The following is a 15359-nucleotide window of genomic DNA, read 5'->3' on the forward strand; positions in this document are numbered from 1 at the left end:
CAGTCTGTATCTTGTTTAATGTATTTTGTTTAATTGTTGAATGTAGGCATAATACTTTTAATACAAGAACTCTGTGAACTCTGTGAAGTTAAAACGATGACGTAGGTTACCGTCACTTTAAGAGAATTAGGACTGGATTCTTAATAAGACGTTGTGAAGTTGCAGCTCAATTAGCTACCGAGCCACACGGTTTTCTTACCGTAGTACGATTTACAGATTTTGGAGAACTTAACGTTGAATACTCCTGTAGGAAGATAATGCAAACTGTGGAATAAAATTGCGTGTTCTATCTTTTACTACATCGGAGTCCTGTGGAAGTTTTTCCAACGCAAGTTGACGTACACGAGTTAAGCCAAGGCAAACGAGGAGCTGCAGCCCCCACAGGTAACAAGACACAGGTGAACTCAAAGAACAATCAAACCAGAGGGAAGGAAAAACGAGGCAGGTGGGGATGATGATTAAATAACGAGACAATAAAATAATTGAAAGCAATAATACAATTAACAGGGGAACGAGCAGGACACAAACAGAAGTGCCGCCATCTGGCGGCCCAACAAGGAAAGACAGAGACGGAAACACAGAACCATGACAGCTTGTTTGGTTTTTTTGTGTGGAACATAAAGGAGTCAGTTTGCAATGCAATTCAATCAAACAACACTTACGTTTTTCTCAGATCCAAGATTTAACACTTTAAGGTGTAAGGTCACAAATACAATGTGATTAGAATTTTCTTAACTGAACATGAATAATAGTGATGTAACAATATGTTAATTGAAATCAATGGGGATCTAGATATTGACAAAAAAACATTCCATAAAAATCTATTCTTTATATGGTTAACAGGCATTAAGACAGAAAAATGGGAAAGGTGTGGCCTGAAAATTGTGATACCCAAGCTAAAATGATGAGCCATTTTGAGGAGAAAGTGAGTTTGTCCATTGCAAAGGATGCGTTTGCCTGTCTCCAGCTTTACGGTCATCGCTGTTTTTATGAAAGAACCAAAGAAAGAAGTTGGTAATTGAAGAATACTTCATAATTGTCATCATACTTCATTTGTGCAACATATTAGTAATAAAGATTTTTATGCAATAATGAAGAGGAGGGGAACAAACACTGATAAGGGGTAAACTTACCAAACATGGATAAGTTATAGAAGCAGTTCAGAGTAAAAGCTATTTTAACTGTAATAACAGTATAATTTACCATTAGCGTGTTATTGAGCAAGAGTATTACACACAATGGGCCTCATTCACCAACCGTTCTTAAGAAGAATTTTCTTCTTAAAACCCACTTACGTAGTTTTCACAAAGATTCTGACACTCACCAATGTTTTCTTATTTGGGACTTGTTCTTAGGTAAGAGTACACTTACGCACATTTGAGTGCTGACATGTTTGTGCAAAATAATTGGTAATTGCATTTTCTTCAATTCTACAGTTGTATAATATTATAGGATTTAAATTACAATAACATTTTTAAACAATTATTTTCATTATTTTAAGGTGCATTCGCATTAAGGTGCCAGGTTCCGCCTCAGAGGGTGGTTGCCTCAACGGGAGTTCATCTGTAAATAAATAATAAAATTCAAACCATTGTAGTGACTTTTTATTTTTGGGGGTTTCAATTATGCAATGTTTGGTCTATACTGCAAAAGCAAATGTTTAAATTTTGAATACAAACAAAGCACTTAGGTAACACTTTTTAAACACATGGACATGTTGAAGAAGAGAACACTTATTCAGAGGCGTCACTAGGGGGGTGTGGACCGCACAGGGTGACACCATCAGAGGGGGTGACACCGAAATGACTGGCAATAAATTTTTGTGCAGTGTTTTGTGTAGCGACGGGTTGAAACAGCTAATTTCTCCGATGCAGTTTACTGCTGGTTGATTTAATTAGCGGTATTAATGTGACTAGAAGCGCCGTGTCGTTTGAATGCATAAGACGCAATTCCTTGCCCCCACTCCCACTCGCATTTTTTTTTTTGCCTCAGGTTTGACATCAACTTTTTTTTTTTGCTTAATCAGTTGTGCGCCCTTCTCCGGATACAGCGTTCGCTGAACGAGTAATAGCATCCCATGCATCTTTTTGTGTGTGTGTGTGTGCTATTTTATATCCACTACTGACGCTACTAAATATGACAGGTCGTTTGCTGTTCACTTCCTGCAGCAGTACCTCCACGTCAGAACTACTGGAGTTTTTCTTTTCTTGACTTCCCTCTCAATTTTCTTTTCAATTTCTGTGTGTGCACACGGCCCGGCAGTCTCATGCCCTTTTATGGGGATTGGCGGGGCGTTTACCTATGCTAATTAGGAACAACTGGCATCCGCTTTCTACTTACGAAGACAATGGGATTCATCATTATAAGAACACGGTTGTGAACAATTCTGCGGTTTAAGAACACGTCATGAATCTGACGTAGACTTTTCTTAGGACCTTTCTCAAGAACAAATTTAAGAAAGAACTTAAGATATTTTTGAATGAGCCCCAATGAGTTGTATTCTGATGTGATGTATGATTATTAAGGCGTTCAACATATTGGAATACGCGTGCTGAGCTTGCATCTGGTTTAAGTGATTAGCATTACAGTTACTACTTCCTGAAGGAAATCATCTGGCCAAAACCCATACTGCATAGGCTACTGTACAACACTGAGTGCAAGTTTCTCCATTCTGGCTCAAGCATTCTATCATGCTCTGCAGCACTATATAATAAGAACGGATTCTTCTTTTCACTGAATACAAGTTTTATGGCTCTATTTGTAAATAGCATTAACCCAGAACAAGCCATACGTTAATGACCTTGCACTTGTTTATTTAATATGAAAGTCCAGGGTCATTAACTTATGGCTTGTTCTGGGTTTCTATAGAGGAGGCAGGTATGAGAGAAACCTAATTTTGTAGGTTAATCTACATAATGATGAAAATTAGTTTAAGAAATTATGCCAGCAACTACAATCATAAAATCTGTAACCACATTATAATAACCTTTATATAGCACTCTTCAAAACAGCCAGTGATTCACAATATAGGCAAGAACAAAAAATAAAATTAATAAAATGAAACAATGTATAATTACACAGTTGAGTACTCAACTGAGTACTCCGGGGAAGGCCACAAGTGCAGAGAAGACTCAGAAACCAGGGAGTAAAATTCAAGTCTTCACTTAAAAGAATAGGCTAAAAAAATTAATGCAAAAAAAGGAACATAATAAACCAGAGAACACAACAGACCACAGGAAGAAAGGCACAAGACACAAACAGCTGGAGTAAAACAAGGAAAGTTCACACAAAGAAACAGCAGGGAACATTGGTGGAACAGGGAACTAAATACACAAAACGACACCTGCAGACAATGACCTAAACAAGCAGACACCTGCAGACTAACAAGAAAAAATAAGTGAATAATTACAAACAATTGACTCCAACAAGACACAAAACACAAGGAAAAGGGAAACAGGCGGCCTCTGGTGGGCAGTAAGGGTAGCTCATGACACAGGGAGTTCCGGAGAGTTGGAGCCCTGACTGCGAAGGGCATTGGTCTTTAGCCTGGGCCTGCATGGTTCATACTGGATCGGTATGACAGAAATGTAAGTAGAGGCCAAGCCTTATCAAGCTTTATAAGTAATACATTTAATTTTGAAATTTGAAATTAAAGTCAGCGTGATCTAATTTGTGAGCACTGAGCAACCAAACTGGTCATAACAAAGCCATTTTTTTCACAATGAAAGTTGTGGTAGTGTTACTTTGTTTATTATTTTTCAAGCCCACCAATTTTTCAAGTCCACCAATCCAAATGGTATTTCCAAGAAATTCCGCATGAAGTCTTTAAGCAAGACTGATATAAACGGCCTAGAATGTGTACAATGGAGGAGCACCAATACGGTAAGTCTGTGTCTCCTAACTGTGATGCAAATATGTACTGTCTACCAAACATACTGCCTACCGTTTGTGTTTAGTGCGTATTTTTAGTATGCAATGGGTAGTATGCAAAAAAAATCCTCCATACTATACTCAAACAGTATTATAAAAGAGTCATAACACGTCCCACCCTTGTAGTAAAAAGGCTCAGTATCTTCCTCTCTGACTTCTGGGACCTCCTAAAAAGTATGGTCTACTTCCTCAAAAGTGTGCTCTCAAATACACTCAGCAAAACCCTGTAAATAAGTATATCATCTGGGGATTTTAAGTACACTACATTTAGAGAATATTTTCATACATCCAGTGTACTCAATTTATATAATCTATAATAGGCAAGTAAGATGTTATGGACATAGTCTGGACCTTTAGCCAGACATGCATTCTGCTGCTTGTCCAACAGGTGTCTCTGTAGCCACCATATTCGGACTAAGCTTTCTGCAGTATAACTATTTGGTCAGGGATAATAAATAATATGATAATGATTCTGCTTGCATCCTGGACCTTAACCAGAATTGACACACTATCCACTATCTGTGAGTGATAGCTCTCCGATATCTGATAGCTGAGCCTGCAAAACAATAAAAAAAAAAACCTTGCAGCTGAACCACAGACCGCACTCTCAAGTTTCATGACTGAAAGAAATCTGAAAAACTGTGAATGACAGAAGGCAGGAGGTAGAATCGAGGTGGGCTTGTACAGGGAGCAGTGTGTCTGGCCAGCTGCACCAGTTTTAGTATAATCTGTAGCATAATCTGTACGTAAATTCACATATTCAATGGCATATTGTTTTTGTTTCATAATTTCTCACTTGGCACATACATTTCTGAAGTCAATTCACGATACATTAAATGTGCATACAAACATTTAACCAGGTTAAGGGTGTAAGCAAAAGGATTTGCCACTTTCAGTTGTGATATAGAAAAACATCAACAGTGCAGACAAGTAAAAAATAAGAATTTTCAAATCATGGTACAAATAAGAAGCAGTCAACTGGTCATACAAACAGCACAGTATGCTTCTCATATACACCTCAAGAGTTTAACAGCATTCACAGTCAGCAATCCACTGTCATGCAGCACTGTCAACTTGTGAAGCTGGTGTCTGCAACCCAGGTCCTGGGGAGCAGCAGGACCTGCTGTTTTTGCTTTTCACCTTAAAGTCAGGAACCAGTACAGACCCAGTGTCCATGTTCATAAAGTTTCTCAGACTAGGAGGTGCTGACCTTGGATCAGGTTTCCCTGGTCCAGATCATATCCTTATCCATTATTTACCTAAAGGTGATACTGATCCTAGATCAATGCTCATACTCGTACGCATTATAAATATATGCCCAGGTGAGTTAACAGTGTAATCACCTGCGCTGAGACTGCAGCTCTCCAGGACCAGTTGTAGGGTTTGCTAAGCAGGTAGGACCCCCACCCTTACCTTGTTGGTAGGATGGGGGAAAGGCAGGAGTACCCCAGTCACACGTGTTGTAGGTCCCGCTGAGGGTTGAGATGTAGAATCAACTGGTCCCTCTCTCATCTGGCAAACAGTTAAAAGTATACATATATTTTACATATCAGTAAAGGTAATCATCTAACCAGTGAGATCACCTGCCCAGCAAAGTGTATTCATACAAAGGAGGCACAGCCTTTGAAACTGCAAGAGTGCATGTGATCCCAAAACAAAAGCAATGGAAATAAATTATTCAAGAAATATATTGTACAGACAGAAGCACAGATGTAGAGGCTAGTTCCACTACTGAAATCTGGTTTAAAAATGTATTCTATGAATAACATTCCTACATGCTACCATCTGTATTCCACTAGTTGCAAAGTGAAAGTTTATTTTAATGTTTAATGATACCCTATTGCAGTGTTACAGTCATTAGAATTTGCAACTTTGCCTTTCAACATGCAGTTTGCTGATTATCCACCAGATGTCTATGTAGTATCTATGTTGGATTAAAAGCCTCCACCATATTACATTTAGAAGATTAATGAGGCTGACCAGTAATGATTCAATTTACATCCTGTTCCTTAAACAGGAGGCAGAGTACTAAAGAATGGTCATATCCTCTAGATATGTAAGCACCCAAATGAAGTTGGGATTCATTTAGCAAAACCTGCAGGGTAACCATTGATCACATTCACACAATTACTATTGAAATACATCTCTGATTACAGAGACACTTAAAAGCTGACAATGGCACGATTAATGATTAATGTCTATACAAACTTATATAGTGAAGCCTTTGACATTGAGCAGCACCAATTTATTTTTCCACAGCAATACGCTGCGGATAGTAATTTTGTAATTTGGCACATAGATCATTCTAAAAGCAATTACCATGACCCTAAATGTACCACAACTCTGAGTGTGAGTTGCCCTGCAACAAGCAAGGGCTCAGAGTGGTACACACAAAAAGCTAGAAGATTTGACTTCACATTTCAGGATTTAGTGGTCTGTCAGTTAACTGGAGTTCCCTGGAGTTATTAAAGTCTTTGTTCGTCCTATTTTGGAGTTTTGTGTTTTTTCCCTCGCTCTGCGTTTGGGTCCATTCCCTCACCCTCCCTGACAGTTACACTCTAGCGAATCAGATTTACTGTAAAGGTGGGTAACAATGTAAATAAAACTTTGTTCATTCAACAAAGAACTGAAATTATTTTAGTAAATAAAGTCCTAATACTGAACACAGATGTTTGGCAAGAATACAGAAATGCTCTGTTAGGTTTTTTAAAATAAATTTGCTGATACAAACTTTTTTTCAGGAACTTGTCTAAATGCGTGCCTTCTGAAACTTCACAAACAGAAAACATTTTTGATGTTGCAACAGCAAGATCCTGATTTGATTTCAATATCCTAGGCCTACTGCGGTTTTAGGGTACTTCACTAAAACTTTCAGGGGTTAATTTCACTCCACACATCCCTTATTCTGTGAGCAGGCTGGCCTAATTCTTACTCAAGTTGGATATATTTTCATGTAAATAGATTGCAAAACAATGTATATTGGCACTAATTTTACACTTCAGTTGTAATTACATATTAATATTAATATTAATGGAAAATGAAGTTGTATCCACTTTCACCCGGCCAAATAAATAACAATTACTCATTTATAATTACGTAAGTAAGTACACTTTTAAGTAAACACAACACAATTAAAATGTCAATGTGTAAATGTGTCAACTGTAAAAGATTGTATAAGATTTTTGAAAGATATTTGAAAAATGTACTGTAAATACATATTTTGGGTCGTTTCACATGATAGATGTAATTATCATTTTAAATATAAGATTATTTTGAAGCCTAAGAAAAGTCGGACTTGGAGCTCTTATTTTGACATTTCAGTGGGCGTGTCCAAATCGGGCTGACGCTTCAGTTTTGTCCCTCCACTTAAACTTTGGCCAAGGCTTGTCGTTCGCTTGCAGTCGAGGTGCGCTGAATATCTAGCGGAGGACTTCCTGCCCGTTTCTGTGGCTGAGGAGATGAAGAGGCGGCTGCACAAGAAATACTTGATTTTGATTTTAGGATATTCCGTGTTACTTCTGTTAATTCCTTATGTTTTGGATTACAGGGGTAAAACTATTCGTGATAAACATGAAGTTCAGCAGCAAAAGTGCCCTGACTTCGAAAAAACACTGGCAATGTGGAGTAACGTGGACAATAGCAACAATGCCACCGAGATGGTGGGAGACGCTTCCAATAGGAGCGATAGGATAAATATTTATTTGCACGCCACATGGAGAACGGGGTCTTCCTTTTTAGGTGAACTATTCAATCAACACCCAGATGTGTTTTATTTGTATGAACCCATGTGGAATATGTGGCAATCGCTCTACCCTGGAGACGCGGTGAGTCTGCAAGGAGCCGTCCGGGACATGATGAATTCACTTTTCCGCTGTGATTTCTCCGTTCTTAAGCTCTACGCCGGAACTAGCAACATCACTACCTCATTCATATTTGGGTGGAAGACGAACAAGGTTATCTGCTCAGAGCCTCTATGCAGCGCCTACAAGAAAGACGAAATTGGGCTCGTGAGAGGAGACGTCTGCGACAAGTGTCGGCCGAGGGACCTTAAGGACTTGGAGAGAGAATGCAAAAAGTACCGCGTTATGGTCATTAAAGACGTCCGTGTGTTCGACCTGAGCGTGTTGGTTCCTTTAATAAGGGACCCCGGTTTGAATCTTCGGGTCATTCAGCTTTTTCGAGATCCGCGCGCTGTGCACAATTCTAGGCTGAAATCCAAACTGGCCTTAGTGAAGGAGAGCGTTCAAGTGCTGCGCAGCAAGAAACAGACGGATAAATTCAAACGGCTCCTAATGCCCAGCAACAGGTCTAACCGTGCGGAGAATTATGTGGCGAGCGCAATGGAGCTGATATGTGACAGTTGGCTAAACGACATGTTGCTCGTCGCGAACGCTCCGCAATGGTTGAAGAGAAATTATATTCAGATACGTTACGAGGACCTTGTCCTTTACCCCGTGGAGGAACTACAGAGGCTGTACCGCTTCTCAAACCTCACATCCTTTCCAAAAATTGAGAAATTTGTCGTTAACATGACGCGCGGAGAGGGATATTCTTCTGAAAAACCATTTGTTATATCCTCGAGGGACGCTAAGGAAGCTATATTTGCCTGGAGAGAGAGGTTAAACGTGGAACAGATCAATCGAGTCGAAGCCTACTGCAGCGAGGTCATGAGCCGCCTGGGGTATCAAAGTGTTGTGGATAAAACGTAAAGCCTGGAGAAAGTAGAGGTAAACATGCGGATATAACGTTAGCCCAGCCAAGTTATTTCCCAGAAACATAGCCTAATAGCGGCTTATACTGAAATACATTTATTTCTGAAATACATACATTTAGCCTGACATTATCTTGGAATGTTGTACTATAGGAAATTTAAATTTTTTTTGTTTTGTATTCATTTATTTAATGTTTATAAAGTCTAGTTATACACGCACTGATGCTCCGTAGGCCTAAATGTAATGCATAGGCTACATGTTAGGTTGAGCAGCTAGCTGTTTCACTATAAATATTCACGCTTGCACTTTAAGTAGGCTACGGCGTTAAACATCGACCTTTTTCTATATTCTACTCATAGCTTCACCTGTTTTATCGCATTAAGCTGATCAGGACATTATGAACTTCAACGTGAAAGCCATTTAGGCCTATGTTACATGAACATTTGCGAGACGTGAAACCTTAGTGGGTGTACCAACTTAAAAATCATATAGCATATTTTGTGAGTCGCCTGTATTCAAATTGTAACCATGGAGAGGACACACGGGAGGGACGTTAGACATTGAGGTAATAATAATAATAATCGTCGTCATCATTGCAGTCATCAGCACAAACATAATACAACTGCATTATACAAAAATGGTTAGTGGAAGTATAGAAATGCAAAGAGAATAGGATCGGACTTGGTGTCAAAGCATCTTTCATTCTCAGTGGGTGGTGTCCTGCAAGACAGAAAAATTGTCACGTACAAACTACATTAATTAGTTTGGGGTCCATCATTAAATCGGCAACAGTACGAATGAGACCTTTCATGTTGAAATAATACATCTGTCAGATTCTAGATTTTCATAAACCCGCCACTGCAGCGATATTACGTCTCGTGCTTTGCATAATACTTGGAGATAGGGATGAAAACAACATAAATGAACAATGCAATGCTGTTGAATAGCACTCAGATACATTATACAGTTGATCTTTTTGGATTAAAGTAGTCTTTCTCATGCTGTGCATTGTGTCTTCTGAGAACATGCACGTAAATCATGTTTACTTGTTGCAAGATTCAGATGAAGCATCAAGGCATATGCTGAGCCTAAACAGCCATTTCAAATGTGATGCGTAAATCAGTGGTGCAGCTTCGCTGGTAAAATTGCTCTGAATTTTTATGTGATAAAATCACCTAGAATCTGTCATATTTCCAGTTTGGAGAGTAATCTCAAATCACACAAACCCAGTTTTAGTCTGATTGGCCTAAACGGTTTTTATATGTAATGATGGATATTGGTTATAGACTTTTATATTGAACTGCAGGCTTTATAATGGCTGGTGTTGGGGCATTCTTGACTACAAAGCAAATACAGTGATGTTATGGTTCCAGAGGCTGTACATGTGATGTATACCTTTTATTCACGTAAATATACATTTTTTATTTTGTGCCAGTTACGCTTTGATTGAGCAACTGACAATATTTTAATTCATAATTCAAAATAATCAGGTAGCCTAATACAAATGTAACTAAATCTGGAGCCATAAAGTCACTGTAGAATATGCTTTGGAAGTATATTTTCTTGCTTTAATGACGCCCTCCACTCAAAGACGTGTTTTTTAAATGAATAACTCCTCTTGGAAGCATGACTTTCACTATACAGTGATTTTTTGCAGATTTTTTCACATTCTTCCACTGACAGACAGAAAGCTTCTTCGTACTTCCCGGAAATCTGAGTTGGAAAATATCCATGTACAAGCAAAATTTATAACATTACAAATATGTTGACGCTTCACGCACAGAAAGCTGCATAGTTAGTGACGTTATTGTGACAGTTTGTGTGTTGAACATGGCAGACTGTGCAGTTTTGCGATGCAATCTCGAGATAACTCGTTAACAAAGGTGCCCAAAAAGGGTTGGAATTTCTTCTAAAAAATCACATGGATGTACCTGACAGCATAGAGGGCATCTGTGTAGTGCACGTTTTACAGATGACTGCTTCCAGAACCTCATGCAGAAGTCAGAGGGTTTTGTGAAGAAATTATTTGTGAATCCAGATGCTGTGCCTACGATATATCCTAGCACCGCAGCAGAAGCTCTAGCTTCTGGCATTCTCAATGAGAGTGAAGGTGTAGTAGACATGCCATTAAGCCATTTTCAGTTGTTTATTGAAATCTTTCAGTGGAAAAACCGTTTTAATCAGATTGTTCAATATATAATATTTTTTAAAGTTTGAAAGTACATATGGAGGGGTACTTTAAACCACAAACTTGCAAATGCCCATACACCGGCCATTATTAAGCAGGCAGGTCATCAGTGAATGGCTGCTTGACTAATCACTTGTTTTAAATTGTCTTAGCTATTACATTAGTTATATTATTACATATGCAGATGGGTGACAAATTAAAGGAAAAACCAACATAAAAGTGTCTTAGTAAGGCATACTAGGTAAGGCATTGAATCTTCCAAAAGATATTCCCTCATTTGGTGTTTTGATGATGGTGTTGGAGAGCGTTTTCAAACACTTGGTCCAGAACTCCCATTGGTGATCAGTTGGGTTGAGATCTGGTGACGGCAAAAGCCGTAGCATATGATTCACATAATTTTCATACTCATCGAACAATTCAGTGACCCTCTCATGCTCTGTGGATGGGGCCGTTGTCATCCTGGAAGAGACCACTCCCATCAGGCTAGAAATGTTTCATTGTAGGATAAAGGTGATCACTCAGAATAACTTTGCTTTGATTTGCCGTGACCCATTACAGTACATTACATTTATTTAGCAGACGTTTTTTATCCAATGCGACATACAATAAGTACATAATACGTGACCCTTCCCTCTAAGGGGACAAGTGGACCCAAACCGTGCCAGGTTAAAATTGTACTAACGCACGAGCATCCCGGTCATCAAATTCACGCTTTTGACCACAGTTTCTGACCGTATTTACTGATGTCTTTCCTATCGATATAAAATAATGCAGGTGTCACTTTATTCACTGTTCCTGTTGAAACACTAGCCAGTTGAGCCGTCTTTATGACTGAAGCTCTTGCCGTCCGTGCCCCTATAATGAACCCTCTTTCAAAGTCGCTTATGCCCATTTTCCACCAAGGCATTTCGAGGGCTGGTTCGGAGCTGGTGCCTAATTGTGAACCAGTTCTTCCGTTTTTGACAGCAAAAGAACCGACTCTCAGCCAGGAAAACTGGTTCCAAAGCGGCACCAACTCTTGGCTGGTCTAGAACCAAGAACCGCTTGGGGCTGGGGGCAGGATTATCGTGACCAAGCAAGACCAACTAAAACTTTGTGACCGCCAGGTAGAGTGAGAGCGCCTTCGTTCGACAGACAGGGAAATGTAAACTGATTTGCAACTATGAAATAGGCGAAATATCGGTAACAACCTGTACCTAGTTATGTAGGAAAAAAATTCTGGAGTTATCCTCCAGTGGTTTTTTTTTCAGTATTTTCGCAATTTTTTTCTGTGCCGGCAAATAAGTCAGAGGTGGTCCAGCGCTAGCTTTTGGTTGCTATGGGGACGTGTATCGACCTCCCCATATAAATGAATGGAACTTTACATAAATTTGCTAGAATACAGTTTAAGTGTCCTGTCTTGTGTATTTGAGGTTAATATGAAAAAAGGTGGTCGCTATCAGCACGTATAGGAATCCGTACATATTCACTGTTGTAACGCAAGTCGCGTGACGCAAAATAGCCATTAGGAAAGCAGTTTGAAATTATGAAGCAACGTTTGTGCCATTGGATTTAATGGGTCGCGATGAGATAATTGCCGAGCGTGTTGCTTGTCTTAAAGTCTTAAAGTTGATGTAGTAAATAATAGTCCCTCCATTTTTTCGCGATTCGGAATTTTCGGAATTAAACACAACCTAAACAAAATGCCGCATGTTCCCTGACACTCCATAATTCGTAAAATGGCGAATTATTTCTACTAATTATGCAGCGTTGAGGAAAGTGCCTTTTTATGTTGTGTTGAATTCCGAACATTTCAAATCGCAAAAAACTGGAGGCACTAAATAAGGCTGTAATAATATAACTAAATGTATATGTATGAAGTTGTTTTTTTACATTTAGACAGTTTATTATCTGTATTTTTACAGGACATACATTTTAATAGGTAACGATGTTGCTGGGAAAGCGGAGATGTATACAGACGTATACTGTGACGTAATGATGTGGCTCTCTAGCCCGTGGAAAAGCAAACCGGTTCTTAGAAGGTGTGCAAGTTGAACCAACTGTGAACCGGCACTAGCACCAGCCCAGAACCAGAACTAGGTTCGCGTTGGTGGAAAAGAGGTATTAGATATTTTCCTCTTGCCATCTTGATCCACCTTGGCCCGCTCAGCATTTTTATACATGCCTCAGAGCATGATAGGATGTTAATTGCTTAATTGTGTCATGCAGGACACCTGTATGGAAGCAGCTGCATTTTTATGTTTCTCCACTCATTTATTCAGGTTTTTCATTTAATTTGTCACCCGTTGTATATTATTACTTTTTGTAGCTTGTTTAGTTTGTTACTGAACTCCACAGGTTAGAGGTAGCAAAGTGCAATAAGGAGTCCAGTTACATCCTGATTATTAACACTGATAGTCCTCTGTTCAATGCACTGTGAGTACAGGTGCTGGCACCTTGTCACATTCTCTTATTACCTGGCAAATCTGCCTATCTCAGCCCTGCGGCTGAAACGGAACAAAGCCGCTGTCTTTCCACACTGCGACCATCTGTTTTGAATTATGGAAGTACGCTGCAGGGGGGAGTGCGCTTTCGAGCCGTGGCCAGGAACTGAAGTGCGGTACGGAATGGAATTTTAATGCGGACGCATCTTCAGAATACAACTAGATTTACTTGGAGGGGGAGAGGTAAAAACAAACTAGCCGTACTGTGTAGACTGCCAATGCTAACTGCGTGAAGACACCGCAGTGCAAAGCTGCTCACGGATGGGGGAACTGAGGATTGATGAGAGGCTCTGCTGGTGTATCGGGAGCGGTGGCACCGAGCTGGCAGTCACTTGTGTGCGTTACGTGGCCTGAGAGGCGGGGCTTTTCCGAGACCGGGCTGGGTGCCAGGCTGGCGCGAGGCGATACGGCACGGACCACCGGAGCCTTTGTGCGGCCCTCCGCTCCAGTGTAGCTTTTCCAAACGGGGTCCTGCCCTGCACAGAGGTACAGCGTGCCCTGCTGACCCGTCCCGCTGCCAGAGACGTAGTTAGGCTAATGGGAGGGTCTGCTTAAGGCTTTCTGAATGTAGATTTTTGGAGAGAGCTGATTTGAGTATGGGGGATAGTTGATTATAGATAGATGGGGGATTAGCTAGTGGCACAGATAAATTAGGGTCTCACTTCGCTCTCTCTCTTTCTCAGTTCCCTCTTCCTCTTGCGTTTCAGGAGCCTGATGAACAGAAGACGAGGGGAGAGGTGGATATGGAAGAGAAGGAGAGTCACCACCACTGGTGGACAGAGAGAATGAGGAAACAGGGAAGCAGACAGCCAAGCTGGCCTCCAGGTGTGGCAGTGCCAGCCAATCCTTTTGTCTGAAGAACCAGGAAGTCATCTGAGGATGAGGGGGCCAGACGGCCTTGCCTCACGTGTAAATATGTACAGGGAAGAGATGGTCCGGGTCCCTCTCCTGAGACTGGGCTGGCTTCACCACAGAGAGGGAAAGAGGGAGCCAAAGGCCTACCAATGTCCTGACATCCAGATTTCACCGACACTAATCCCTTTTCAATCCTCGGCAGGCCCTAATCGGCACAAGGCTCATGTTACCTGGGAGACTGGTTCTCGCTCGACCTTATCCTTGCTCCTGTCGTGTTTACCCAGTATTCCCAGGTGGTGTGCAAGTGTGTGCAGCAGTTCCCAATGGTGCATCTACGTCAAAACACAACAGTATTCTATGAAGGCAAGAAGATAAAAAGACTTGATGGGCCGGGGGGGGGGGGGGGGGGGGGGAGTAAGCAAAGTGTTAACTAATAGGAGGAGGGGTGTGGGAGAGTGATTTAAGAGGTGACCAATTACAGACACGTCCTGCACTAATGAACATGTCAGAGAGGGGTGCACTTCCCTTATGGAAACTGAATGCACCACAGTATGATGTATATATTTGGACTTGTATTTGTATATGAATATATTTCATAGCAGTGTATTAAAACAAATATTGTAATATATGAAAGCAGCAATAATGTCTATATTTGCCCACATATTGTGAAGTGTTGCAATATCATGATAATATTTAAAAATATTTTCAGTATATTCTATTTCTGTAGGGTTGGCTGCAGTAGGCACTCATCTTGTCTTTAGGGGTGAGAATCGAACCCAGTGCAGTATGGTCCTGAAGTATCCAGACAGCTAAGGTATTCCTCCACCCCCGCCCCATAACCAAAAGAACAACCACACCCCTGTGAAATTCCTCAGTGCCCCATGAGAATACATCCAAAGTCTCTCAGCTGTAACCTCCGACCACGCAGAAAGTTACTTTTTGGTCATATTGACTTTCCTTGGCTAATACATTTACTTAGGTACTCAGATTTTTACTAAAGCTTTCTCCTTAAAAAACTTGTGCCTCTGCTTCAGTTGTTTTTTCCCTCCAGTGTAAAAAGTGAATCAGTCAAAGACCTAGGATGCAAAACGTGCTGACAAACTAGTTTCTCTGTCCCTCAATGTGAATATCCTGATTATTTTCATTGCTTAAAAAAATAAACAGTGGTGTTGACAACAGTATTGATTGTTT

The 15359-nt window shown here is 40.4% G+C and overlaps 1 protein-coding gene across 2 annotated transcripts; it reads left to right on the forward strand.

The window, feature by feature from the left end:
• Positions 1-7304: 7304 nt before the first annotated feature.
• chst7 (carbohydrate (N-acetylglucosamine 6-O) sulfotransferase 7) lies at positions 7305-15349 on the forward strand. Of its 2 annotated transcripts, none has more exons than XM_064327023.1 (2): positions 7305-8657; positions 13997-15349. In XM_064327023.1, the coding sequence occupies exon 1, from the start codon at positions 7389-7391 to the stop codon at positions 8637-8639; it is 1251 nt and encodes a 416-aa protein (XP_064183093.1). In that variant the 5' UTR covers positions 7305-7388; the 3' UTR covers positions 8640-8657; positions 13997-15349. The 2 variants fall into 2 exon arrangements, with proteins under 2 accessions (XP_064183093.1, XP_064183092.1); XM_064327022.1 differs by having other exon boundaries at positions 7306-8657; positions 14021-15349.
• The last annotated feature ends 10 nt before the right edge of the window (positions 15350-15359 follow it).

The sequence above is a fragment of the Anguilla rostrata genome, chromosome 3, assembly GCF_018555375.3.
Source record: "Anguilla rostrata isolate EN2019 chromosome 3, ASM1855537v3, whole genome shotgun sequence".
Lineage (NCBI taxonomy): Eukaryota > Metazoa > Chordata > Actinopteri > Anguilliformes > Anguillidae > Anguilla > Anguilla rostrata.

What these genes read in the sequence shown, in the direction of transcription:
- chst7 (XM_064327023.1), top strand. Translation starts at nt 7,389, where the DNA reads ATGAAGAGGCGGCTGCACAAGAAATACTTGATTTTGATTTTAGGATAT.